The sequence below is a fragment of the Drosophila busckii genome, chromosome 2R, assembly GCF_011750605.1.
Source record: "Drosophila busckii strain San Diego stock center, stock number 13000-0081.31 chromosome 2R, ASM1175060v1, whole genome shotgun sequence".
Lineage (NCBI taxonomy): Eukaryota > Metazoa > Arthropoda > Insecta > Diptera > Drosophilidae > Drosophila > Drosophila busckii.
The window spans coordinates 15,970,724-15,996,652 of record NC_046605.1 but is presented as its reverse complement, the minus strand read 5'-3'; the positions used below and the strand labels follow the sequence as shown (position 1 = coordinate 15,996,652).

The window sequence follows — 25,929 nt, the reverse complement described above, 5'->3', positions numbered from 1 at the left end:
ATTAGCGTCATCTCGCTCGCACTGCCCGCCGCATTAAAGCGTTACCAGCAGCAATCAATTATGCTTCGACTTACTAATTTATGCTCGATTAATAAACAAAAATATCCCTCTTAATTTCATTTGGCTTATCTTTTAAACGACTGTTATTTCTTATTTATTGACAAAAATAATGCCTTTGTTTGGGTTCGCTGTTATTGCACAGCACTGTTCCAACAATGGCGCTTTTCAACACTACATTATGGGGGCATTGAAACCGAATGACGAGCGCAAAGCAGACTAAAAACCGGACAAAATGGTGTACATGTCAATACTTATAGTAGCCACTGTTTAAACTACTTAAGCGCACTAAGCAAAATAGTTCGACTCATCTTGTTAGGTCTAAATATCGCAGATTTGCATCATTCTTATATTAGCGTGTGCCAAACAGCTCATTGTCTGGCATGTAAGCCATGTGCACCACTTCGACGCCATTTCTGCAAACCGCAGCTAGCCGACTCTTTCACTCTTATGTAAAGTAATGGCCAGTACAATTATATTGTAAATTCGCCTCCAGACAGCGGGCTAATTGTAAATTTTCAACTTGATTTTCAGCCTAGCAAATAGTTGTTCATCAATGGGAAAACACTGGGTAAACATTCAGCTTCACTTTAACTACACTTTGACACTAGTTTTATAAATTTAACGCGAGTTTTACACGTGTAAACAAATTATTTTTACGGAGCAAATTACCAGTACCTGCAAATGCCGAGAGCAATAACAGCACAATGTCATCTAGTGTGGTTTGGTGTTAATGTTATCAAGCATAGTTTGTTAACACACTGTCATTCAACATACATAGACAAGAACTAAACACGGCGAAAATACGGTTTGAGAGTCCTATGCGTACGAAAAGCTCGGTTTGAGAAGCACTACGGAGCAGAAATAATACACTGTCATCTAACATTTCTGTGTTTCTTTTTATTAAACGTCAAATTTGAATTTAAAGCTAAATTACGAGAATGTGAAGTTTTCTAATTGCTTTAAATGCAAAAGACTATAAAGTTGCAGTTTTACAACATTATTGCAGTTTACATGCATTATTAAAAGGTACATGTATTATGTTCAGCAGTTCTATAACTATGGCTTACAAAAAATAGCGCTATAATTCAAATTCAAATCTCTTGCAATGTTGCGCAATTAGAACGATTGAACATCCGACGGCCAATTGTTTCTACAAACTCGTTGGCCCACACCATGGACCCCCGATCCCCAGCTCCGTTTCTAGCCAAAAACGACAAGCTGCCACTATTGGCGCTGTACATTACATTTTGGCCTAAATCTGTAGGCCTTGAGGAATCGTCGAAATCGCTTCGACTTGTTTACTAAGCGCGCGCGCAGAGTTGGCCAAAACACAGAGAGGAACAACAATAGAGCGCCAGCGACCGTTACGCCAGTGTTGTTTCGTATTTTGGCCCAAACAGATGTGGGCAACGCGTGTGCGTCGTTCGTTATTTTATTATTATTATTACTGTTGTTTATTATTTAAGCTTTAACTTTTGCTCGCCTGTGCCTTGCCCTTTCGTTTCGTTTCGTTACGTTACGTTCAATTTTGTTTTGCGTTCGCTCCAGAAAACAACTTCAGCTGTAACCGAGAGCGGGGAGTGAGAAAGGAAGGTTAGTGCGCTGTTGTTGTTGTTGTTGTTGTTATTACTGCTGCTGCTGCGCTGCACCTTGCGCAGCCCCGGCAACCCCGCAAAAAAAAAGCGCTTGCCCATACTCCATTGAGAAACCAACGAAGTCAAGCTAAGCCAAAAGAATTGCAGTTTTTATCTGTGAGTGTGTGTGTGTGTGTGTGTGTGTATTTTGAGTTTCATTTGAGTGCTGAGAGTGAACAAGAGTTTTTGTCTAAGTGTGTGTGTGTGTGTGTTTTTGCTGTTTAGAATGCACCTTGTGGTATTTCAAAATCAAAAAATTACAAAATACAAGGCATAGACGCTTGCGAAATATTCCAGCTGGGCTGAAGGTAAAACCAACGACAAGAACAAATACAAGGCCTAATATTGTTGTTGTTGTTGTTGTTATTGTTATTGTTGTTCTTGTTCTTATGAAAATCCATGTGGCTATTTTAGTTGCTTGAATTTCGAAAGGCAGCCAAGGGTAACAAAAGCTTCTGATGCGCGCTAGTCATTTTTCTTCTTCTTCTTCAAATGTTCCCATACACTCACACACACACACACACACATTCAAACACATGCATGCACAAACACCAACGCACACACATACACTTATGCATTGGGCAACATTTACCTACGTCACGCCCACCTGATTTCAGTGCAATCATGTTGGCCCAGTTACGGGCGTGCGCTCCAAGACAAAATACAATCCTACAAGGTCGATTGCCTCCATATGTGTGTGTATTTCTATACCAGTTTCTAAACTTGCCGCAGCCAGTTTCAATTTCTACTGGGATTATCTGTTGGCGCTGCGGCTGCGGCGCTGCTGCTTGCAGGTGCTGCCTGCTGATATACACTACAGCGTTTGAAAACCCAATAGGGTATACAACAGACAAATTCCATAAATAAGATATGCTTGGTAAAAACAATAATAAATATTAAAAAGAGCTTATTGACGGCCACATTTTTCTACCCACATACAAATGTTTCTTCTAGAGAGTTTACTTCTTGGCAAGTGTATTTTCAAGTCGACGAGTGAGTTTACATTTAATGCTTCTTACCTTTTGGCATCAGTGTGTGTGTGTGTTGGTCTGTGTTTGATTGTGACATAGAAACCAACTAAGAAGTATGTGGCAACTCATGCTGAGAGTCTCATGGACAAAACGCAATGAAAATAAATTCAAGTTGGTCACCAGTTTCGTTTTTGGTTTTGCTTGCCATTTCCATTTCAGTGCATGTGTACGTCACCCAGTTTACAACTACAAATACAAGTGCATGCACACAAACACAAGTATATGTGTATATATTCCCCCCCAAATGCAAACGCACTCGCACACACACACACGCATAGACACACACACGTGCATAGTTTTGTATATTTGCGCCCGCTTGCAAAAGATCTAATGCAACGTAATGAAAACGGGCGCAATCTTAGTATCTCTTCCCTACGCCGCTGCTTCCCACACTTGGTGGTGCTCCTTCATTTGCTTCTAACCATGCCGTGTGCTCAATTTGTCTCTCTGTGTGTGTGTATGCATATGTGCAAAAAGCTCTGACACCCGCAACTGCAACAGCAACTGTGGTGCAATAAACGAACGCATATTGCGTTGGCGTCGACGTCGGTGTTGGCGTCAACGCCATCGTCAGCGTAGGCTTGCGATGCGCGTCGTAGCGCTGCGATTGATGCCCGGATGGCAGCGACAGTCCGAGGTCGTAGGTAAACCAAATAAAACAAGCAGCACAAGCAGCAGACAGCAAAAGTAACACACTCTAGTAACTATAACTATCATACGAATAGGCCCGACGTTGACGTTGACGTCGACAGCGGCAGCGGCAGAGACTCTTCAGGCCCACCAACCAAACCTGTTGACCTAATTTCAAATTCTGCTGCTGCTAGCTGCTGCGACTGCTGTGGCTGAGAGCTCGACCGCGCGCCAACGATTGGCAAATCTTTGCCCAGTGACGCCGCATAAAGGGGGGTCGACCAGTCTGCGATATGATCAGTTGACAAGCATTTATCTAAAAGATACAATCTCATAAGTAGCTTCGTTTTTGCACTCATTAAAGCTACCGACTTGTTTTTGCCTCGAACCCCATTTGCATTCTGAAGCTGCGACTAAGCCACTGTCATTTCCGTCCCAAAACAAAACAGAAACGGCGGCAGAGACCAGAGACTTCCACCAACGATTGCAGTTTGCTTGGGTTTCAGTTCGTTCGTGCGCGTCGTCGACGCTGAAAGCGGAATCGGAATTGGAATCGGCAGCGGGCAAAGCTCCAAACCAAAAACGTGATCCAAAGAATTCGCGCGTCGTGAGAATTCTCGTGGGAGCGCTGGCGCAGGTGTTAAGCAAACAGAGGCAGAATCAGCCGAAATAAATAAAATATATAATAAATAATAAATTAAATGCATTACGCATAAACAAATGCAATTCAAAATTAACTAGAACGACAGAGTGTGTGCATGTGTGTGTGTGTGATACAAAACATAAATAGAGTGCAAAAATAACGTGTGAGTAGTACTTGTCTACAATTGTATCTATGGGAAGCCCAATAATGTACCGTATGCATGTGTGTGTGTGTGTGTGAGTGCGTCCCAGTAACCACAAAAATATTGCGGTCGCCGCCACCGCCTGCCTCAATATGCCGCCACCGCTACCGCCTCCACTGCTGCTGCTGCTGCTGCTCCACTTGTCGTCGCAATGACGAAACTTGTGCATGTGTGCGTGTAACTGTGTGTGTGTGGTGTGCTGTGTTTGTTGGTGTGCGCAGAGAAAATCAAGTGAATCAAAATGAGCGTATAATTAGGTCAGCACAGAAAAAAAATAAAAATTATACGGCCAGCCAGTGCCACTTACCAAAGAGAGCGAAGAGCATGCAAAAGCCAGCATGGAATGGAACGAAACGGAACGGGTTGGGGGAGCAGTTGCTTCTTCTGCTACTGCTGCTGCTGCTGCTGTTGGCCACTCCAATTGGAAAATACTTCACGCGTCAAGTGCATGGCGGTAGAAAGCCTTGTTGCAACAAACACTCTACTTTACTCTTTTTTTATTATTGTTATTAATGGCACACATTTAAACAGAATTTAATTAATTTATATGTTTGTGCGTGTGTTTTTAAGAACACACGAACAATCGCTGAAGCAAAACAAAGAGCATAAACAAAATATGCGGCATGCATTTCCCATTCAATTCCCATTGGTTTTTATGGTCGCTCGCTCTCACCTGACAGCAGCGCGCTCTCTTCAGCTACGCGTGCTCTTGTGCTCTTTGGCGCTCAGCTGAGCGCTGTTTGGCGCTACTGAACTATTTTTTATGCCTTTTGCTGTTGTGTTTGTTGCCATGTTGTTGCTGTTGTTGTTATTGCCATTTGCTTGTTGGCCGTGGCAAGTGTTTCGCAATGAGCGCGACGGGTGCTTGCTGCTTCTGCTGCTGCTGCTGCAAGCTAAAAGCTAAAATGAAATCATCAGCAATGCGGCTGCTGCTGCTTCTTCCTCTAGTTGTTGCTGTTGTTGTTGTTGTTGGCAGCGCATTGGCATTGATGGGAGGGAAATTCCTGTTCCACTTTCTATTATGGGAGTAGCGGCGCTGTTGGCTGCGGCGCCTACGTCGCAGTCGCAGTCGCTGTAATAAAAGCAGCAGCAAAAGTAGCAAAAGAGCACGTAGCATAAAAGTGTGTCACCCGTGGAAAGTGGTTTGCCATCGACGTCGCGTCGTTTAGTCTCGTGTGCCTGTTTGTTTGTTTGTTTGTTCTAAAAGGCACATGTCACACACACACACACACACATAGACACAGGCACTGACAAATAAATGCTGAGCGGCGCTTTCGTATTCTGCGAGAACAGGAACAGTTTGGCATGCTAATGTAGTTTCATTGATTTGGCCAAAAGTAGCAACAAAAAGCAGATCGACCGACTGACTCATTTTCATAATTGCGTGTGCAAGAGATGTAGAGCTGATTGAGAGAGAGAGAGAGGGGGGAGCATGCTCATCATCTTCAGGGTACTAGAAAACCGGTAGGCGAATGCTGTTAAGGTCAAATAGGTTTTTTTTTTATATTTTTATTTTGTCGCTCTCTAATATTATTGCTAGTGTGCGTGTGTGTGTGCAGCATTTTGTTAATGCTCAATGAAATGATTTATCAGGCAATAATTTAAATTTGAATTTGAATGTGAATAGTGCGCTAAGCACCTTTAAATCAAATGCAAAAGCTTCAATTGGCCTACAAGTCAGCATCGCCGTTTGCTGCCAGCGTCGCAGTCGCCTCAGTTGACGACGTCGACGTCATTAAGGGCTCTCAAAGTGTTCCAATTATGTTCGCTGCTTTTGCTTTTGTGTGATAGCGTGTGCGCGCTCTCATTTGGCCAAAGCCAAAAGCAAAGGAGCTTTAGATTTTCATTTTGCGTTTTGGGCTCTACTTAAACTTAAACAAAAATTGGGAGCACGCAGTGAAAATGCGGGACAAGCGACACCCCAAAGCGTCGCTGCCCAAGCTCAGCGCGCTGAGATGAACTAAACTGAACTGTATCTGTGTGTGTGTGTGACCCAGTTGCACTTTTAAAACTTGACCCAATGACTTCATTGGACAGCTAACTAACCAAACCACGAAAACTATCAACAACAACAACAACTCTCTGGCATTTGCCTCATAATTATCTACCTAGAGTCACTAACGAAGCACCAAGCAGCCAAACTAAAGAAATACATATACAAACGCATACATAGATACTAAGTATATACATACATATATAGGCAAGAAATGTATGCAAATGCAGCAGCAGCGCAAATTCTGACAAGAAGCTTACAAAATAACAAAGCGTTTGAAAGCTTGAACTTAAACAAATAAAGCATAATTAAGCTGATTCATAAAAATGTTAAAGAAATTTAGCAAAAACAGTTTGTAGATAAAACAAAATTGTGCTTACGCAAATAGAGCAATAAAATTCTGTGAAAGCAATTTAATGTTTCGATTGAACTGAAACGCTTATCTTAAAATAAAAAGTTATAATTTTGAGCGAACAAACAAAAGTTTGGACTTTTTATTTATGCAAATTTTACATTCTAATACCAAACATATCTTTTAAACTGCCAGACTGGCTTAACCCCTGGTCAAACATTAGTTCAAAGAAACAAAAAACAAGGTTAACCCACTCATCGCAGCGCATAAATGAAACCTGTTATGTATCTTAATTTTTACAGGGCGCCAAAGTGTGTTTGTAATTATTTACATATGTATGCATGTGTGTGTGTAAGTAGATTGAAATAGGCCTAAGTAGCTGGCACACATTTTGGCTTGCTCGAAAAAAAAAAAAAACTAAAATGATGAAATGAAATGCCAGCTCTCGCCCTCAATTCGCCTGACCTGCCCCAGAGATGCACAAAGGCAAACATGAAATCTGAATCTGTTACATATGCATGTACATATGTTTATAAATAGATTTATGTAAATGTTGTAGAGTTTTTAGATGGGGCGCACAAGTTGATGATGATGATGATCGCTTGGTTAGTTGGCTCGTTGTTCATGGCTCTTTGGCTTTGTGATCTGGCTAATGCTAATGCATTCACAACTGTTTCAAGGTCGCATCTCAAATTAAGTTAAGCTGCGCGACGAACACAATAACAAAAGGCAAATTATTGATTGGAGCCGCTGCTAACTATCCTAACTTTGACCTATTGACAAATCAATAAACTAATTTCTAAGAAACACAACCAAATGGAGATGAAAGAACTGAAAATATCAAGTTTTAAATGCAGCTCTAAAGCACTTATGTTTCTATGTGTGTGTGTGTGTGTGTTGGCCAAACGCTTGCCCACCTGCAAGACCAGTAATTGGCCTCAATAACTTTGGTATTTTCACAGACCGCACCGCTCCGCTCATGGGGCTCAGCGGCAAAAGTGGCAGACGCCCAAAAATGGTTACAGCTGCACATTTGTATGTGTGTGTGTGTGTGTGTTGTTGTTGTTCTTGGCCAATTTGCAGTTAGTATTGAAGTTACCAAAATGCATTAGCTCAAGTCTCCAGGCAATGTTATTCAATTTTGGTTTTATTGCTGTGTTGCATCTGATTGATTTATGTATACGAAATTAATTGTCTCAGCATTAATTTACAGCATCTCTAACAGTTGTTGCTATAATAAATTGAAGATTTATTTTATTAATTTATTGCAACAGCAATTTATTAGCTTTTAAATTGAAAGTAGGCTGCTATTAACTAAAAATGCAAAAGGCAGCAGCTAAGCTAAAAGATTTAGTTGCAAATTAGTAACAAAGATCTTATTGCAAACTGCAACTTGCATTTGGTCTTATAAGTTTAAATAAATCTTATTAGCAGCTGTTGTAATAAACTAGAGTTTGAACCTTGAATTAAACTCTAATTGTTGTTGCTTGAAGATGAAGCTGCAACTTTGACTTTGTAAACTTTTTAAATGTAGTTCATGTTTAGCAATTAAAACAAACTACAAATTAATTATCATTTACAAATTTTTTATAAATGAATGAATTATTTTTTTAATATATGTATATTTGATTTTCTTTGCAGCAGATGGCCGATACAATAAGCACAGCAGCTAGCAGCATGGACCTGGGCGGCAACAATGGGCTCATCGTGGATATGACGCCGACGGCGGCAGCGCTGCTGCATCACAATGCGCTGGCGCTGCGCAGTCTGAAGGAAGCGGCGGCGGCTGTCAGTGCAAGTGAAGCGGAACAAACGGATGCGCGCTCGCTGGCAGCGACGCCGACGCCGACGAACCTCAGCACGGGCGCGCACTCACCGCCGCTGAGTTTTCGCTGCGAGCGCTGCGATAACTTTGAGACAAATTCGCGAGCGTCGCTGCTGCTGCATGTGGTGCAATGTTTGGCGGCGGGGCAGGCGGCGGCGGCAGTGGCGGCGGCAGCGGTGCGGCTGAAGAGCGAGGAGCATGAGGAGCCGGAAAATATGAGCGTTAGTCATATGGAGACGGCCAAATCAGGCGGCGGCGGTAATTACGGGTGCTGGTGCGGCAGGCGGCTCATGGACGGATGGGAGGTATATCTCAAGTCTTCCGCCAGCAGTTTCACCTGCAAGAGTAATGGCAGAACGGCAGCTTATATGGTGCTATGGGCTAGGCGAGTAGGCGCAACAAACGCATCACGCAAAGTTTTCGAATGCGATGTTTGCAACATGAAGTTCTCAAATGGCGCCAATATGCGGCGCCACAAGATGCGGCACACGGGCGTGAAGCCCTACGAGTGCCGCGTCTGCCAGAAGCGTTTCTTTCGCAAGGACCATCTGGCCGAGCATTTCACCACGCACACCAAAACATTGCCCTACCATTGCCCCATCTGCAATCGCGGCTTCCAGCGCCAGATCGCCATGCGCGCTCACTTCCAGAACGAGCATGTGGGTCAGCACGATCTGGTGAAGACCTGCCCGCTCTGCAGTTATCGTGCCGGCTCCATGAAGTCGCTGCGCATACATTTCTTCAATCGTCATGGCATCGATCTGGACAATCCCGGGCCGGGTGGCACTTCGTCGCTGCTGCTGGCACTGGAGTCGCAGGCATCAGCGGCGGCTGCTGCAGCAGCGGCCAGCTATGTGCCACAAGCGCTGGCCAACTTGCCACAGCAGCAGCAGCAGCAGCCACAGGTGCCGCCACCGGCGAGTCATCAAAGTGATAGCGGCGAATCGGTGCGTTCGCTGGAGAATGCCACGCCCCCCATGCACTTTCTCACGCCGCACGTGGAGATCTCCACGCTCAACGAGCAGGGCAACACGGAACTCTACAATGTAAGTCTACAAACAATTTGTTAACAATTGTTGCCAATTTGCTTATGAGCGCTCAGCTGATTTGCGTTTTGCGTGAATCTGCTTTACAGGGCAACAACAACAACAACAGCACAAACATCAACAACAACAATGGGGAGTTGGACACTGGCAACAGCTGTGAGAAGCTCAAGGAGCACACGCTGATTCTGCAAGCGCCGCAAGATTTGCCCATGGATTGCAACACAAAGGCCACGCCCATTGCCAGCAGCACTACCAAGAGCCATCACCAACATCATCATCATCACCATCATGAGAATCACATAACGCCCTCCATAAGTCTCATACCCATCAAACAGGTGAGTGCAAGAATTGCAACTATGTAAGGATAGAGATTAATTGAGTTTCGTTGTGCTCGGCAGGAACCTTTGCTGGAGGATGCGGAGAAGAAGGACTCACTGCTCAATGGTCATGCGGATGCCAATAGCGACTCCGAGCTTAGCACCAACAACAATAATAATAATAACAGAATCACCTCATTGATCAAGGTACAGTGGACTAAGCGATGGATTGGAAATTGAGAAGGATTTAGAATTCAGAGTTTTAAAATATAGAATAGATCACTAGTGAACAAAATAATTATTTGCCAATACTTTAGAGTTAAAGAAATGTTAATGTAGCTTTTGTTTCCATTTGAGAATTTGCTTTCATATTGCAGCTCTTTCAACTTACTTTTTCTTATATATAAATGTATTTTAAAAATAGAAACGAATTTGAAAATAGAGCAGCAGTAAATGTGTAAAGTCACTGCTTATTGCAATTAGCTAATATTTGATTTCATAATTAGCTTATATTTTTATTAAAATAATGCTTTTGTTATTGCTCACGGCTTTAATAACTTACACTTGACTATTCTGTCTATTCAGGTCTCCCCACTCAAGTCGCTGCTGCGCGAGGATCTGAAGCGACGCATTTGCGCCAAGGCCAACAATCGCATAACACGCAATGCCACACCGCTGGAGCATGAGCTGCAGAACATGCCACAAAATATGACGAATGGCAGCGGCGGCAATGGAGCTGCCTCCAACTCCAGCGGCTCAGCCACGCCCAATGGCAGCCACAATGGCAGCAGTGGCACGCCCATTTGCAATGGCACCATTACCTCGACGGGCCAGGAGAGCGAGCTGCTGCTCAATCGCAAGCAGATACTCACTTGCCACTTTTGTGGCATCGAGTTTCCGGATGAGACGCTCTACTTTCTGCACAAGGGCTGCCACTGCGAGAGTAATCCGTGGAAGTGCAACATCTGTGGCGAGCAGCTGAACAATGTCTATGAGTTCAACTCGCATTTGCTGAGCAAGAGCCATCAATAGCAGCCACAGTTGGTCGGCAAGTGAAGTGGCCGACGGCTCAAGAAGCTCAACAGCATACACACACATACATCTAAATAAATATAGTTTTAATAATATTTTGAGAAAACAATAATAATGAGAGCTACGTAGTTACCTAAAGTCCCCAAAACAGCAACAACAACAGTAACAACAACAGTAACAATTGTTAACGAGAATAATATTAGAGAGCAAACTTCCCCCTGTACCCTGTTATGTAGTGTTAATAATGCAACATTTTAGTCTGTAGTCTGGTGTAAATTCTAAGTGCTCCAATCAAGGCAATAACGTCATTTTTTCCAGCCAGTGTAACTGGCTTACGTCTTACGTTACGTAAGCGCAAATGCCTCAAAGGCGTTGCATTGTTTTTAATATAAACACAAATACACACACACATACACACACACACACATACAGTTGTCCATAAGAGTATGCGTACGCACTTGAAAACTTTAACCGAGGGCTTTCAATTTGTTATGTTTTTCAGAGTTTATTAGAACAGCAGAAAACAAGTTTGATCTATATAGAACATATATATACTATATACACAACAGTTAGACACACACACACAGTAAAAGATAACACATTTAAGATATATATTATATACTCGTACCTTTTACTTAGCTCTTAGTTAAGCTAACTTATAAAACTTGCAATACTTACAAGAAAAAATCTATAACGAAGAATCCAATGTTATTAGTACGTCTAACAAAACAAAGCGTATATTGTTCGCACAGTGCTGCTCAAAAGTTTGCATACAACAAAGCAAAGCAAAGCAATGAAACGGAATATTATTTAGTTGCCTCTTCTTATTGTTAACAAATGCAAATGTGATACAAAATTGTTGTAAATAATTGGTAAACAAAAAAAATATATAAAGTCTAATAAGTACTTTGTTTAAATATTACAAATATTGACAAACAAAAAGTAAAACTATGCCTTAGATGCCTATATACGATACGAGCACGTTTTGCGTATACACTGTACAAAAAAACCAACCAACAAGTTAAGTGAAAATGTATGTAAACGGTTATATAAGCTGTTAATTAGCAACTAGTTAACTTTAGTGTAAATCGAAATTGTGTATAAGCCTATCCCTTCCCCTTTCCCTTCCACAAAAAAAGAAAACCTCTCTTCCCACTTTGCTGACGTCACTCGGGGGTTGTATGCAGCCTCGACTCTGAGCCTGCTGTGCGCCAATTCTTCAGATTCTAAACATCCGTCCATGAGGTTCACAAACAACAAATTTCTAGCATAGCGTAAATCTTTTAATTGTATAATACTTTCGTTTTAATTCGTAACTCGTGTAATTTGTACAAATATTTTGTTTTCTTTGGTTTATTTGCTTTAAGTTAGACCTAGAGTGAATACAAAATGTTTTTGTTATTCATTTTTGTTTGCACAGTCAGCAGCACTTGCATTTTATACAATTCTTTCGTCTTTACACAAATTATTAGCATACTTACATACGTAATTGTATAATTGCTCTACTCTAGCCAATTATTCTAATGTAAATGGTTTGTTGTGTTCATTTAATTTTAATATCAATTTATCTATATATACATAAATATTATTTTCATTGTTAATATTAAATTCTACTTTCAACATTGTTAATTAGCATACGTAAACAAAAACAATTATAACATTGTTATCGCTGGGGTTGCAGAGCAAAAAACAATTTTTGGAAATCAAAACGTTTAACGTTAAAATTTTTAGCAAAACTTTCATGTTACCATTTTTAATAGCATTATGTAAATCGAAAAAAAGTAATATATATATACGTATAACTAAGCAATAAAAACAGAATATTTACTTAATTAGTAATTATATAATTATAGCTACAACAATAAAAAGGCATGTTAATTTTTTTAAAAATAAAAAGAAAAACGGTTTGAAACAACAAATATATGTTTTACAAATAAATCTCAGATTAAAAAAAAAATTACACATAACAATAATAATACATAAATTAAACGGTCTTTTTTTAAAATTAAATTTTGCCGCCCAAGGCTAACATTTCCAAATTCGTCATTCCGGGTTGTGTCTTGGCTAACATATTAAATCTGAATGCTGCTTTAACATTAACAGCGCTTTAGCAGTTTGTCGAAATGTAAAATTTTATGGCTGCAAAACCGTTGCGCGCTAAGTTTTTAAATTATAAAGTATACTTAAAGTATCTCAAAAGCTTACTTAACTAGAGGAGGAACGAATGTATGCGTCATGGTTAATAAGTTTAAATATTAACGGCCAAAATAAGATGGGCAGGACACAGGATCAGCCGAGTCGACAAGCTGAGCTTTCGGTGGGATCAGCTGACCGCCACCGGGACACTAACCGACTTAGTGCCACCAACAACAAGTCAAATTTCGCTACAATATTGATAACAGCTGTTAATATGATTTGAATTCGCCGCGAAACCGCTCAGTCTTCGCTAATCAGCTCGAGCTGATTTTTACAATCAGTAAACAGGAGTTGAGCTAGAATTCTTCCGTTTGAGCTTGACTCAAGGTATAAGTTTTGTAGTTCTCTGATACATATGACCTAAAATTTGCAATAGCCTCGAGTTTCTTAGAATTTGTTGAAATTAATCTATACAGTTTTAAAGCTGTGTCAACATTGTGATTAAAAATGATTTATGATTAATGATTAATTGATTGATGATTGCATTTCCAATTAAATATAGCTCAACGAGCTGCGATTTTTATAAGAACTAATATTATTATAATAATATTAATACAATAATATAATTACTTATAGTTTTTATAGTATTTTATCTAGTAGAATGTTGCTTCGCTCATTATATGGTGCTTTTATTTATTATTAGTTAAGTTCTTATAATTGATTAAGCGAACAAGTGTGTAAAATGAATTTCCATAGCTATAACTTATCATGCTAATTAGTCAAGTTATTTTAAGTTTTAGTTTTGCTTAAAATATCTATAATTCAAGCCGCAGCGCAAATCACTGTGATGTTTTTTAGAATCAAATCGAATTAATCTAAATTAATAAAGCAAACATTAAGTGTAATATATTGACACTGAAGCTTATTTCCTGTCTACACCAAAGTGAGATTTACAGCATTAATTTGCATTTAAGCCAAAGATGAAATCAAAAAAAGCAACACAGCTGGTTATTTCTTGTTTCTTGTTTTTGGCGGGGGGTTTCTTTTTTTCTTGTATTGACAAAGGGCCTATAAAACCGAAGCGTCTATCGCGAACGCGGTTTAAAACGTTTGCAGTCTTGGAGTTAACAATATCTACCAATAGCAAAGATCTTGGTGCGCACGAGAGTTTGTAAATCAAAAAAAAGAAATAACACACGCGTTAAAGGTGATTAACAAATTTATAATTATATGCATATGTGTATGTGTGTGTGTGATTAATAAGTAATTATAATTAAACAACTGCCTCCTACGCTGTGAAATGCTGATTAAAGAGCCTTTCACCCACATAACTATAGCTCTGAGCCATAGACCATTAAGCACAATGAAAGTGAAAATAGCTTGAGTTGATTTATCAGCTAATTTCACATTTGCGTCCACATAAATCAAATGAAACGCTGTCTTATGTTAACATTGTGCATATGTAAATCGCATTGACTAGCCATCAATCGATTTGAAGCAGTTACAAACAAACGCAGACTAATGATAATTTCCCAAAAAAAAAATAAGCTGTAAACAAAAGCTCAACTTGGGCATTGAGTAAGAGTCATGTGGTTTGCACAAAATATATGAAATAATCAATTAAATATTAAAAGTTTTAAAAATGTTTTAGCTATAAATGCTCTACATAAACTAGTATTCAAAATAGATAAAAATTTTAAATTAATTTGAATTTTTATTGTGCTTTTAAAACCAAAATAATCTTATTTAAAATATGTTTTTAAATATTTTCAAATTAAAAGAATATAAAATAATAAATTTGATTTATATGTAAAATTTTGTGAGTTTTGAATTTGGAAATTAATAAATGTTATGTACCCACAGTAATTTATATTATTATTTAATAAAATTTAAATAATTTACAATTACAATGTGGCAGTTCATAAAATAATTTGCAATTATAAAATAAATTCAAAATACACAAATATAATTTTAAAATTTGAATACATATGTTTTTAGTTTATTCACTTCTTTAAAAAAAATGTAAGAAAGTCTATGGCTAACTTGCAATTATTATTTGTCTTAAACTTTTCAAGGCCACATGTGTGCTAAATAGTTATTATTATATCTTTTATTATATAGAACACACGACTGCAGACAAGATAAGCCCAAAACAAACGCTATGCCCAAAAAAAATTAATAAACTTATGTTGATTGCTTAACACATTTATATGTATTTTCTCTATTACATCATTAAATCAGCTAACAACAACAGCTAACAGCCAACAGCCAAATGATGTGGAAATGTAAATGGGAGACATTTCAACTGATGCGACTGCTGCTGGTGCTGAGCATTTTAAGTGCCGTCTCATGCCAAGTGCTGCAGTCATTTCCCAAGCTCTGCGATGTGCGCAATTTCGACGACTTTCTGCAAAAGACTGGCAAGAGCTATGTGGATGAGCGGGAGCGGGATTATCGCGAGAGCATCTTTCTGGCCAAGAAGTCGCTGGTGGACTTGACCAACACTCGTGCAGGCGGCTACAAGCTGAGCCTCAACATCTTGGCGGATATGACGCGCAAAGAAGTTGTCACGCTGCTGGGCTCCAAGATCTCAACGCAGGGCGAGTGAGTGAGAGCTCAAAGAGCTGCGGCGCGCCTGCTTTAGCTTTTGCTATTTAACTTAAAACATGAAACTTGTTTAAAATACAGCTGAATATATTTATATGTAGTTTTCACTTTTAAATTGATTCGCAGGGAACTCACCGGGCGTCACATAAACTTTGTGCCAGCCACAACAATTGAGTTGAGTGACAATCTGCCGGATGCGTTTGATTGGCGTGTAGAGGGCGGCGTGACGGCGGCGGGATTTCAAGGTGTGGGCTGTGGCTCTTGCTGGTCGTTTGCCACGACGGGCGCACTGGAGGGTCATCTGTTCCGGCGCACTGGTCTGCTGGTGCCGCTGTCGCAGCAAAATCTGATGGACTGTGCCGACGACTACGGCAACATGGGCTGCGACGGCGGCTTCCAGGAGTACGGCTTCGAGTATATACGCGATCATGGGATTACACTGGCCAACAAGTATCCCTATGTGCAGTACGAGATGCAGTGCAAACAAAATGAAACCGCTGGGCGCTATCCACGCGAGAGTCTCGTCAAGATTCGCGACTATGCGCGCATTGATCCAGGCGATGAGCAAAAGATGAAGCAGGTGATTGCCACGCTGGGACCGCTGGCCTGCTCGATGAATGCAGGCGCCATATCCTTTGAACAATACGATGGCGGCATCTACGACGATGAGGAGTGCAATGCCGACGATGTTAACCACTCGGTTGTAGTGGTGGGCTATGGCTCCGAGAACGGACGCGACTATTGGATTGTCAAGAACTCGTACTCGGAGAACTGGGGCGAGTCCGGCTTCATGCGCTTGCCACGCAATGCAAACAGCTTTTGTGGCATTGCTAGCGAATGCAGCTATCCCATACTTTGAAGCCAACACTCACATTGAAGCTCTTTTTATTTATTACTCACTTACATACGAATTTATGCATTTTCATATTGTTGGCTTAGTTCTTAAGCGCTTACTGAATAAAACAGTGTTTTTAGACTTGGCTTTGTTTTATTTACATTAAATACATGGCTTCCCACTCAGCTGAAGTTAGATCCGCAAATTCATTTATGCCTTTGGCATAGCTTTGCTTTTGAGCCCTGAATTCCGAATTGTGTTTCACTATCTCTTGCACATTTCTGCAAAAGATTCTGCGTCGTCGTTGCTCTTCGACATCTGAATTGTAATTCTTTTTATATTTATGCTATAAAATTGACACAAGCATTAATAATACACCAAATTCCTAGTAAACAAAACACACCTTGAAACCATTCCAGGCGTCCACAAAACATCCACCTGTGACAGTTCCTCTAGCTTCTCCAGCAGTTTGCACTGCAGTTGACGTGGCGGGCGCTGCCGAAGCTTCCAAAGCAAAGATTAGAAGCAGCGCAAGTGCGGCAAAAATAAATTTCAACAAGTTCATCGCTCAATCAATTGTCTTAGACTGAGCATAGCGATTTCTTTCTCTATTTCTTATCGCGAAATAGCTAGTCATACTCGATGATTAAATTATATATATATATATATATATTCTAAATTATATGTATATTCAGTGTACGATCTCTTTTTACGCACATGGGTATTTCCAATGAATTAAAGGAAAAGTCGGTGTCGAAATTACTTGCTATATAGAATACCGAGTGATTTGTTAAATGGAAGCAGAGAATTGATGTGCGTCAGAATGAAATTAAAGAGAAATTCATGAGAAACGAATTTCTGTAGTACTTCTGCATACATCAAGAGTTGCAAAAATCAAATTCATTTTTAATTCTCTAGTATATCAAAACAGATGACTATTGCATTATGTGTAATAAATCTAGCTAAGCTTTGGTTTTTAAAAATATTTATTTTATTTATATTGTAGTTGGGTTTGGTTTAAATACATTATTGTTTCATTTATATTTGCACAAACAATTTGAGTACAACTAGAGAGTTTAGCATAGACTTGGGTTGTCCTTTGTACCGATTAATCAATTGTTATTATTTGTTTTTATTTGTTTATTGTTTAATGCATTGAACTATTGCATGTGTTTCTTTCTTGTTCAACCCGCATATGTAGCACATAAGTAATTATAAATTTTAGTGTGAATTTTGTTCTGCTTATTGTTTTTGAACTGTAATTTGATTATACAGTACTATGGACTTATGATTTATATAGTACGTATACAATACATAAATAATATTGCATATACTTGAGTTAATATATTTCTTTAACAAATACATATGTAAGTAGATTAACTTAATTGGTTGCTGCACTAAACAAACAAACATTTATGTTAATTCATTAAATATGTTTACATTCATTGATATTTTATTATAGTTTTTTTTTTTTTTGCATAACACGAATAAGATGCTTACTTTGTTGTTTTTTTTTATTGAAATTTTATTGAAAAGTGTTTTCATTAAAATACTTGCACATCACTTCGAATTGAAATTAAAGAGTGAAATGTTTTTGAAAATAGTTTCACATGAATCGATTGTATTGCAATGCAAGTATTTTATCTTTATTACTGCAAAGTGTATCATATTCAAATTTATATTATTTTTTAACATTTTTCATTAGAATTTACAGTTTGGCGTTGAGTTTTTATTGGTTTTCATATTATATTAATTTTTGGTTTTTCCATTCAAATAGTCTACATTATATTTAGAGTAAGCAACCCTGGCCAGGAGCTCTACAACTTTTTTGCTCACTACTTTTAACAAATGCTGGGTTCAGTAACAAGCTGTGGAGTACTATGTCTCGCAAGTGTATAATGGATATGTTCTTGAGCAGTTTTTGTTGTTTTCAATTATATACTTTGGGCTCTAGTTGTTAACAAATTGCCTGCTAGTTAACTAGTGGTGTGTTTATTTCGCTGTTGGCACCGTGGCTGTGAGTGTGTGTGTGTGTATGTGTATAAATTTATCTAAAAAACATTGTTATTCTTTATAAATTTGCTGTGAAGCTATTGTCATTGGTAAACAAGCCAAATCCAGAGCTGAGCGCAGTTGGCCAGGGCCTTGCACAAGAGAATTAATATTTTAATCTAAATAACTAACAACGTTTAAAGCATACCATATGTCATATATAATATATATATGTGTGTGTTTTGTATGTGTGTGTGTGTGTATATATATAAATTGCAACAAATTTTTCGACTACAAAAACTGCACACATAACTTAGGAGTCTAGCTTAGAAGTTATTATCATTAATTTCATATTATGCTGTATAAGTTTAGGATTTTATTAATTCACACAATACGTTCAAATTTTCAACTGCTGCTTATTGTTGTTGTTGTGGGGTTATTGTTTATATTGTATACATATATGCTTGTTCTCGGTGTATTTAGTTAAGCCAACTGGTGTGTAGTAGTATTTGTAATTTTGTAGTTTGCCATTTGCACTAACAATTCAAGAAGGTGTATGGTAGGCGGAGCTAAAGCTTAGGAAACGCTTAATAGGTGGGTTGCTGGTACTCCATGCCTCCTGATTGCTGTTCCATGCCTGCTGCATACCGCATAATTGTCAAATTGTCATAATGAATACGAGCTGATGTTTTGATGATTAGTTTTAATGATACATACCCTGCTGTGGCTGTCCAAAGGGTGAGGCGCTATACTGCTCATTATCGTTATCCATGGAGTAGCTATAGGCCTGCTGATGCACTACGTTGGCCGGATCCGTTTCGAAGGCCGAGGTGAACTCATCACCAGCGCCAATCAAAAAGCGTTTATAGGCCATAAAGGCGCACAAAGCCTGCAAATTGCATTTAACACTAAATTAGTTCAAGTCTAGCCAGCTAAATTTATTGTGTGCTTGGCTACCCAGCTGAATATGGAGAAGAAGCAAAACACAATGGCAGTCTTCATGCTGCCAGCTCCAATCCCAAGGGGCGGCATGGGTGCTGAGCTCCACTGCGACCACAAGTACAAGAAAGCCACAAAGTACATAAAGGTCCAGAAAGCTGCAAGTGAAACAATTCATATTAATAGTTATATTTAGTTCTTTTGTTGATTTGATGGCACGCACCTGAGAAGCCCATATCGGCCATGACGTAACGCTTTCTGCTCTTCACCGATGACATACGTTCGAATAGAAACTCACCACCGATGAAGCCCATGGAGGCGAGAAAACCAAATACGCCCACCATGTTGCCATATTTGCAAGCCATGGCATCATCATTATATAGACACATCTCTTTGCCCTCCTTCTCCACCCAGCCCTCGCTGGATATGCAGCCAAAGACGACAACAGAAAAGAGCTGTAAACAATGGACCAAAAAAAAAAGCAGCATTAAGCCATAGCCTTGGCCAGACAGCATCGATTTAACACAAACAAAAGCAGAAAGGACAACACAGGTGCATTAAACGAGAAGTTCAAGTCCACACACCAATACATACATATGCATTTATGTGCATGTAGCTGACCCAATTTCAAATGAAGGCCAAGTTTATTCGGCACGCCTGGGGGATAGGCAATGCCAAATTGCAATAACAATGGCCGCTAAATGACAGGAAATATTACGTATACGTCAATGTACACGCGCCATTAAACAATGTCAACCAATTTGACTATGCATATAAAATTTTTATACGCGTGTGACTAATAAAAATCGAAATATAGCTGTGCCTGCAGTTTGTGGATTATATGAAAATATGCAGCCTTAATCAGTTATTTGTCAGCCCTCACATAAAAAATGCTCAGCTCAGCAGGCTAAGCACATACACAGCCATTAGCGCGGGTAGCTTGTAAATTTTCTAAAAATGACATAATATACGCTGTGGCACTTGGAAAATAATACGTGACTGTCGAAAACTAAAGTAAACATGCTCGTTAAACTGCTAATGCTTGAGTGCGCTGTCAAGAGGGTCCTGGCATGTCAACTTACCCAGCAGAGTGCGCGTATAACAACTTGGGGTTTCATGGCGAATGTGACTGGATCAAAGGCGCCACCCGCCTTGCCTCCGCCATAGGCGCCACCAGCATTGATATTAAGTATTTGATTGAGCACATCCATTTTGTTATATTTATTTTAATTAATTTGGTTTCGTTTTATATTTGAACTTTAAGTGCTTTTCTTTTTTATTTTTAAGTTCGCTTTTCACGTCTTGTTGTGAAAAATCGAATGCGTTTCACTACGCTAACTCAAGGGCAAAGCGGGGGCGTCTTGGACGTTTGCTTTTTTTCTAATAGTAAACGTATATGTATCTGTGTTTGTGTGTGTGAGTGTGTGTGTATGTGCCTGTTATGTTGTATATCGCAATTATAGATTACAGCACAGCAGAAATGTCTGCGTAAAATGAAAGTCCTCGCACACTTCACAAATACACGCACGCAGTCAAACACATACACAGCACGATTCCAATTGTTAATCAAAACAAACAAAATACCCGCGCACACTTTTTATATTTCACTACACATGCATAATTTATTAAATATTTCACAAATTTCAAGGGCTTTGGATTTTCACTTTTACTTTTGCTTTGCAGCCAACGGTCAACGCGCAGGACTAACAGTAAAATGTGTGTAAAGCGCTCGTTCTGTGAGTACTTGTGCGTCTGTGTGTGTGTGTACGTGAGCTCGTGAGCCTAGATGGTTGTTAACTATCGAAATATCGATATATTTAACAATAGGCAAAAGCGCAATTTGAGCAAGTAAAAAATAATGCAAGCGTGTAGCTTAAACATTACTAACCAATATAATTATATTTTTAATTAAAAACTTGTGCAATTGTTTTTATTTTTATTGCACTGTTTGCACGTTAGGAAAGCTGCTGCCGATTCGTAACAGAGTTGCCCATAAGTTTTTTGTACTCGATAGAAACTGAAACTATTGTTCCAAATTCAAAAGTGAACTTATAAAATTAAATATTATTGAGCATGAACAACGCAATCGCAACAAAACGTAAAAAGCCGCCAAGCCCAAAACTCTGGCTACGTAAATTCACTTGCTGCAGTGCGGAACATGTGCCGTTAAATCCGCATAACACACCCTATAACCAAAAGCCCACGCGCGCAAAAATTCAAAAGGAGCTGTGGGTTGAGCGAGACGAGCCCGTAGTGAAAATTCGACTCCCAAACAAATTCTATACCATAAGAAAGCCGCCAGAAAAAATAGTAAATGCAGAAGAACAGGAGAAGAAACCACATTCTTCGCTTCAGGAATGTAAACTAATTAAGCAGAACAAACATAAAACAGCATGTGCCAAAATTGACACAGAGTTTGGTAACCAGTCAAATCCGTTTGATAAGGTTGAGAATTCCAGCTTAGCTGCAGGTGATCAGATATCAGTACAAAGTAGTGTAGAACATTTAGCAAATGCGCAGTATAACTTGCAACCAATTATTGCACATTACATTCAAGAATTGTTTAAGCAGCATGAAGTGGATCTAAATTCAAGTTATACTGATCGTCAGCAGGGCGGTAGACAGTCTCCAGGACATATTTCAAAAGGAGAGCGCAATCTTATTTGGTTGCTCACAAAGAAAAATATTGCTATGAGCAAACTGCCTGCTAAATTAATTTCATGGATTGGTTCGTACTATACAGGTCGTATGCCATTCAGTTTTCAAAAATTAAAAAGACAAATTAGTAGAAACAAGGATATGCAAAAGGCACTGAATAAACTTAATCTACCAAGCATTAGACATTTGACTACACGTCAGAGAAGAACTGAACATTATCTGTTGCACCAACTAACAAATAAGAGAATATATCATGGCTTATATAGAACATTCATTGGTAATTATAGGCGTAGGCTTTTGTATGAAACAAAAGCCGAAAGGGAAAAGCGACGACAAGCGGAACAACAGAGAGTTACATTGCAAAATAGGATGAATATTGAGAATGATGATGAATCCACTCAGCAATCGCAGCCAGATAAAAGACTCTATGTATTATTTAGAAATACGAGTTTAAAGAAATCGGTTGAAAATATTAAACAAACGCGCAAGCCAAAAATGAAAATGATAAATGTAAAACCGAAATTTTCGAGTCAATTTGATAAGTTGCTATCAAAAGTGCCAGCCAAGGAGCCCGAGCGACATAAGTTAACGAAGTCCTCTTTCAAAATGTCGATAGCAAAAAAAAAAGTTACTATTGTCGATGTGCGTCTGAAACCATCGTTGAAAAATATTAGGCCAACGGACAAGCTTAAAATAAAAAACATAAAACCAAAATTTACACATCAATTTGATAAGTTACTATCAAAATTGCCAGCCAAGGAGCCCGAGCGACATAAATTATTCAGGTCCAGTTTCAAATTGAGCAGACCTAAAGAAGTGGACACAAAGCCCAAGTTTTCCGACATGTTTGGGGATATGCTCCGTAATGTTGCACCCGAAATGCCCGAGGAGCATAAGGCTCTTAAGAGTATGCATGAACTGCCGCATGAGAATGATTCTGAAAATAGTCAGCACGACATATCGGCGGAGGATAGTAACGCAGAAAGCAAGCACAAACGGGATAGTTGGTACAGTTTCTCCAGCTTCAATTATAATCCAGAATTTATGAAGGCATTTGAGTCTACCCATGAGCCAGCAGATATTGCACATGTTGAAAATTTTACTGGAGCGAAAGACATAAAGAAAATAGTTTTAAGAAGACACAGCAACCAAAGTGTAACAAGATCTATGAGCTTCTACGAACGAAATGAAATAATAAAGAATTGGGCCACATACTTTCCACAAAGTTCGCTTATTGAACATTTGTCAAAGACTTTGTCGACTGATACAAACGTGTCTTATAGATTAGTCAAAGAAACTCCATTGATCAAATCGATAGATGAAATGCATCGTACATCTGATACTAGCATTGAGTCTGCATATATAACACCCTCTATGCAGTCCATACTGGACATAGATAATCCCGATATCCCGTTGGAAGAAAAAATTAAGCGTCTTATGAAATATTTACCATTGACCGAGGATGTACCCGAACCAAAACCTAAACGCAACTTTGTTCAGGAGGCTCAAATGCGCATTTGGCATGCAAAGCCAATTGGCAAAACAACCGAAGTCCGACGAACTAGTGAAATGTTTCCCACCAGACTGGATAGACTGCCCATGCCCAAGGAGCTGCGCCAAATGCAACGCAAGCCTTTGAAGCCAATGATAGTGCGACGTTACTGCTCCAGTCGTCGCTTTCATTTAATACACCATAGTCAACATAAACTGCCCACTGTAAGGCCCAGAGATTGTCCCTGCAACATTTGTGACTTTGGCAGGCCAGTTCCGGACTCGCCGTTGATTCATGATATGAAGCAAAAGTGGCAACGTGTACAGCTCAAGGCTTATAGCCAACTTTTTAGCCAACAACAATTGTTGAAAGCGCAGAGCTTCGAGAATCCTGCACAGCATCCAGTATCGTCGTGTAGGTGCAAGATGTAGTTAAAGATTTTGCTGGTTATGTGCCACTTGATGAAGGAGCTACTTGAGCTAGTGGATGAACTGGCAAGTCAGCAAACTTTATAACTGAATTCATACACCTGCAACAGATAAACGACGATATGTAAATACATATTTTAAACATAAAATTATTTACATAAATGTTGTTTAACAATTTTTATTTGCGTACAAATAACGTGTAGCGTTTTATAAATGCAATGCTGGCTGAGTAGATGCGTACGTAGTTTATCTACATAATTTATTCGTTCTTGAAATTGGCGGGGCGTTTATCCACAAAGGCTTGCATGCCTTCCTTGCGATCAGCCTGACATAAAATAAAGTATTAGAAAAACGTTCTAGTTAAGTCGAAATTACAGAACTTACAGTCGAGAAGGTAGCATGGAACGTGCGACGCTCGAACTTCAGACCCTCCTGCAATGTGGTCTCATAGGCTGTGTTGACGGCCTCCTTGCATAGCTGCACAATCAAGCTCGAGTGTGTGCCAATCTTCTCGCCTAGCTTAACAGCTTCGCCCAACAGCTGATCAGCTGGGATAACCTTGCTAACCAGACCCACCTTTTCGGCCTCTGTGGCATTGATCATGTTGCCAGTCAGGCACATTTCCATAGCCTTGGACTTGCCAACCACACGCGTTAGACGCTGAGTGCCACCAGCGCCGGGAATGGTGCCGAGCGCAATCTCGGGCTGGCCAAATTTGGCCTTATCGCCTGCATAAATAATGTCGCACATCATGGCCAGCTCACAGCCACCACCAAGCGCGTAGCCATTCACAGCAGCAATGATTGGCTTCTGGGTGCGTGCCACCTCAGTCCAATCATTGAGGAAGTTGCCCTGAATGCACTGGGAGTATGTGTTGGGTGCCATCTCCTTGATGTCAGCGCCAGCGGCGAATGCCTTTTCGCTACCAGTCAGCACAATGGCAGCAATGCTCTGATCCTTGCCATAGCTCTTCAAGGCAGTGGACAGCTCCAGCATCAGGCCATTGCACAAAGCATTCAATGCCTTGGGTCTGTTCAATGTAATAACAGCAACATTTTTCTTCTCTCCAGTCACTTCGGTCTTGATATATTCCCAACTGTTGGCTGCAGTGCGAAAGAGACGACAACATGTGTAATTATCAATTTAAAACTTATGTAATCAATGCTTTATTTAAACAAAAATGAAAAGCCAGCTGTTTGTGCTCAACAATTTGTTAAACGTAATGCACATCATCAGGCATTGTTGCCATTTAATCAACAGTTGCTACTAATATATGCAAGTGGACTTTGAACTGTATTATACATAAACTATATAGTGTACTTACAGCTGCTGAAGCGTGTGGCTACTTGGGGCTGACGGGCGGCTGTCTGCAGCAGAGTTTGTGCACGCACAGTGAACAGTTTAGCAATGTTGGCCATTTTCTATCGTTGTACAATAAATCAGTATTATCTAATAATATTATATTATATCAGCTACTGCAGCTTCTCGTTACTTACGTTTGGAGCGTTGGAGCAACAGTGTAGAACAAAACACGATCACGCTTTTTGCCGGCAAGTGGCAAGTCTCGGCAGCATAAGATTTCGCATAGGGAAATCGCTGCTATGACGTCACAAATTATTAATATGAACGCAAGTAAACATATATACTACGCTTTTAAATAACTTTTTCATGTTTCTATGTAACGCATATGACATATTATAACGCATATTTTACAAAAATAAAAAAATGTAATTGGTGAAATTGTCATTTTGCGTCAACTGCTGAACTTATCGCTATCAAGATTATCGATATTTGAAATCGCACGATGAAGCGCGAAAATTAAAAATGCTCACAAAGATAAAAGTAGTTATTATTCCAACAGCAGCCAAAAATTTTTTTTTATTATTTTGAAGATACGTTAGGATTACAAGTAACAAGACAAACATGATCCTTATAAAGCCGATTGCTGCGTATGTTAAGCATGCAGCGAAGCAGCAACAAAATAATAATAACAATAATGCAAAAGCATAAGGCTATGATCAGAACGAACTCGTATGTAATATAAGCTGTAGTTTAAAATATGTTATAAAGATATATA

At 39.5% G+C, this 25,929-nt stretch overlaps 5 protein-coding genes across 10 annotated transcripts; 2 read left to right on the top strand and 3 right to left on the bottom strand.

Annotated features, from left to right (window-relative positions):
- Nucleotides 1–1,528: 1,528 nt before the first annotated feature.
- Nucleotides 1,529–11,604, top strand: LOC108595098 (zinc finger protein Xfin). Of its 5 annotated transcripts, none has more exons than XM_017980251.2 (5): nt 1,529–1,653; nt 8,190–9,416; nt 9,473–9,751; nt 9,815–9,940; nt 10,319–11,604. In XM_017980251.2, exons 2-5 carry the CDS (start codon nt 8,190–8,192, stop codon nt 10,763–10,765), a joined length of 2,079 nt encoding a protein of 692 aa, XP_017835740.2. In that variant the 5' UTR covers nt 1,529–1,653; the 3' UTR covers nt 10,766–11,604. The 5 variants fall into 5 exon arrangements, with proteins under 5 accessions (XP_017835740.2, XP_017835742.2, XP_017835738.2 ...); XM_017980253.2 differs by having other exon boundaries at nt 8,187–9,416; nt 9,506–9,751; XM_017980249.2 differs by having other exon boundaries at nt 8,187–9,416.
- Nucleotides 11,605–15,138: 3,534 nt separating this feature from the next.
- On the top strand, nt 15,139–16,389 carry LOC108596428 (cathepsin L1). The gene is made up of 2 exons (XM_017982152.1): nt 15,139–15,505; nt 15,635–16,389. The coding sequence occupies exons 1-2, from the start codon at nt 15,174–15,176 to the stop codon at nt 16,365–16,367; spliced, it is 1,065 nt and encodes a 354-aa protein (XP_017837641.1). The 5' UTR covers nt 15,139–15,173; the 3' UTR covers nt 16,368–16,389.
- A 16-nt stretch (nt 16,390–16,405) lies between these two features.
- On the bottom strand, nt 16,406–16,915 carry LOC108596431 (cathepsin L). The gene is made up of 2 exons (XM_017982157.1): nt 16,747–16,915; nt 16,406–16,689 (listed from the first exon to the last, which is right to left on the bottom strand). Exons 1-2 carry the CDS (start codon nt 16,906–16,908, stop codon nt 16,501–16,503), a joined length of 351 nt encoding a protein of 116 aa, XP_017837646.1. The 5' UTR covers nt 16,909–16,915; the 3' UTR covers nt 16,406–16,500.
- A 938-nt stretch (nt 16,916–17,853) lies between these two features.
- Nucleotides 17,854–20,970, bottom strand: LOC108596430 (synaptogyrin). 2 transcript variants are annotated; one of them, XM_017982156.2, is made up of 5 exons: nt 20,357–20,970; nt 19,498–19,729; nt 19,293–19,432; nt 19,053–19,224; nt 17,854–18,972 (listed from the first exon to the last, which is right to left on the bottom strand). In XM_017982156.2, exons 1-5 carry the CDS (start codon nt 20,483–20,485, stop codon nt 18,923–18,925), a joined length of 723 nt encoding a protein of 240 aa, XP_017837645.1. In that variant the 5' UTR covers nt 20,486–20,970; the 3' UTR covers nt 17,854–18,922. The 2 variants fall into 2 exon arrangements, with proteins under 2 accessions (XP_017837645.1, XP_017837644.1); XM_017982155.2 differs by having other exon boundaries at nt 17,855–18,975; nt 20,357–20,485.
- A 3,044-nt stretch (nt 20,971–24,014) lies between these two features.
- LOC108596429 (probable enoyl-CoA hydratase, mitochondrial) lies at nt 24,015–25,452 on the bottom strand. Its single transcript, XM_017982153.1, has 4 exons — nt 25,349–25,452; nt 25,177–25,273; nt 24,237–24,955; nt 24,015–24,177 (listed from the first exon to the last, which is right to left on the bottom strand). The coding sequence occupies exons 2-4, from the start codon at nt 25,268–25,270 to the stop codon at nt 24,112–24,114; spliced, it is 879 nt and encodes a 292-aa protein (XP_017837642.1). The 5' UTR covers nt 25,271–25,273; nt 25,349–25,452; the 3' UTR covers nt 24,015–24,111.
- Nucleotides 25,453–25,929: the final 477 nt, after the last annotated feature.

What these genes read in the sequence shown, in the direction of transcription:
- LOC108595098 (XM_017980251.2), top strand. Translation starts at nt 8,190, where the DNA reads ATGGCCGATACAATAAGCACAGCAGCTAGCAGCATGGACCTGGGCGGC. An exon ending in GCAACACGGAACTCTACAAT is followed by an intron (nt 9,417 to 9,472) that starts GTAAGTCTACAA and finishes ATGAGCGCTCAG; the next exon opens with CTGATTTGCGTTTTGCGTGA. An exon ending in GTCTCATACCCATCAAACAG is followed by an intron (nt 9,752 to 9,814) that starts GTGAGTGCAAGA and finishes TGTGCTCGGCAG; the next exon opens with GAACCTTTGCTGGAGGATGC.
- LOC108596428 (XM_017982152.1), top strand. Translation starts at nt 15,174, where the DNA reads ATGATGTGGAAATGTAAATGGGAGACATTTCAACTGATGCGACTGCTG. An exon ending in AAGATCTCAACGCAGGGCGA is followed by an intron (nt 15,506 to 15,634) that starts GTGAGTGAGAGC and finishes ATTGATTCGCAG; the next exon opens with GGAACTCACCGGGCGTCACA.
- LOC108596430 (XM_017982155.2), bottom strand. Translation starts at nt 20,485, where the DNA reads ATGGATGTGCTCAATCAAATACTTAATATCAATGCTGGTGGCGCCTAT. An exon ending in TTATACGCGCACTCTGCTGG is followed by an intron (nt 19,730 to 20,356) that starts GTAAGTTGACAT and finishes CATTGTTTACAG; the next exon opens with CTCTTTTCTGTTGTCGTCTT. An exon ending in GGCCGATATGGGCTTCTCAG is followed by an intron (nt 19,433 to 19,497) that starts GTGCGTGCCATC and finishes TTTCACTTGCAG; the next exon opens with CTTTCTGGACCTTTATGTAC.
- LOC108596431 (XM_017982157.1), bottom strand. Translation starts at nt 16,908, where the DNA reads ATGAACTTGTTGAAATTTATTTTTGCCGCACTTGCGCTGCTTCTAATC. An exon ending in ACGCCTGGAATGGTTTCAAG is followed by an intron (nt 16,690 to 16,746) that starts GTGTGTTTTGTT and finishes TCAATTTTATAG; the next exon opens with CATAAATATAAAAAGAATTA.
- LOC108596429 (XM_017982153.1), bottom strand. Translation starts at nt 25,270, where the DNA reads ATGGCCAACATTGCTAAACTGTTCACTGTGCGTGCACAAACTCTGCTG. An exon ending in AGCCACACGCTTCAGCAGCT is followed by an intron (nt 24,956 to 25,176) that starts GTAAGTACACTA and finishes TTCGCACTGCAG; the next exon opens with CCAACAGTTGGGAATATATC. An exon ending in TCCATGCTACCTTCTCGACT is followed by an intron (nt 24,178 to 24,236) that starts GTAAGTTCTGTA and finishes ATTTTATGTCAG; the next exon opens with GCTGATCGCAAGGAAGGCAT.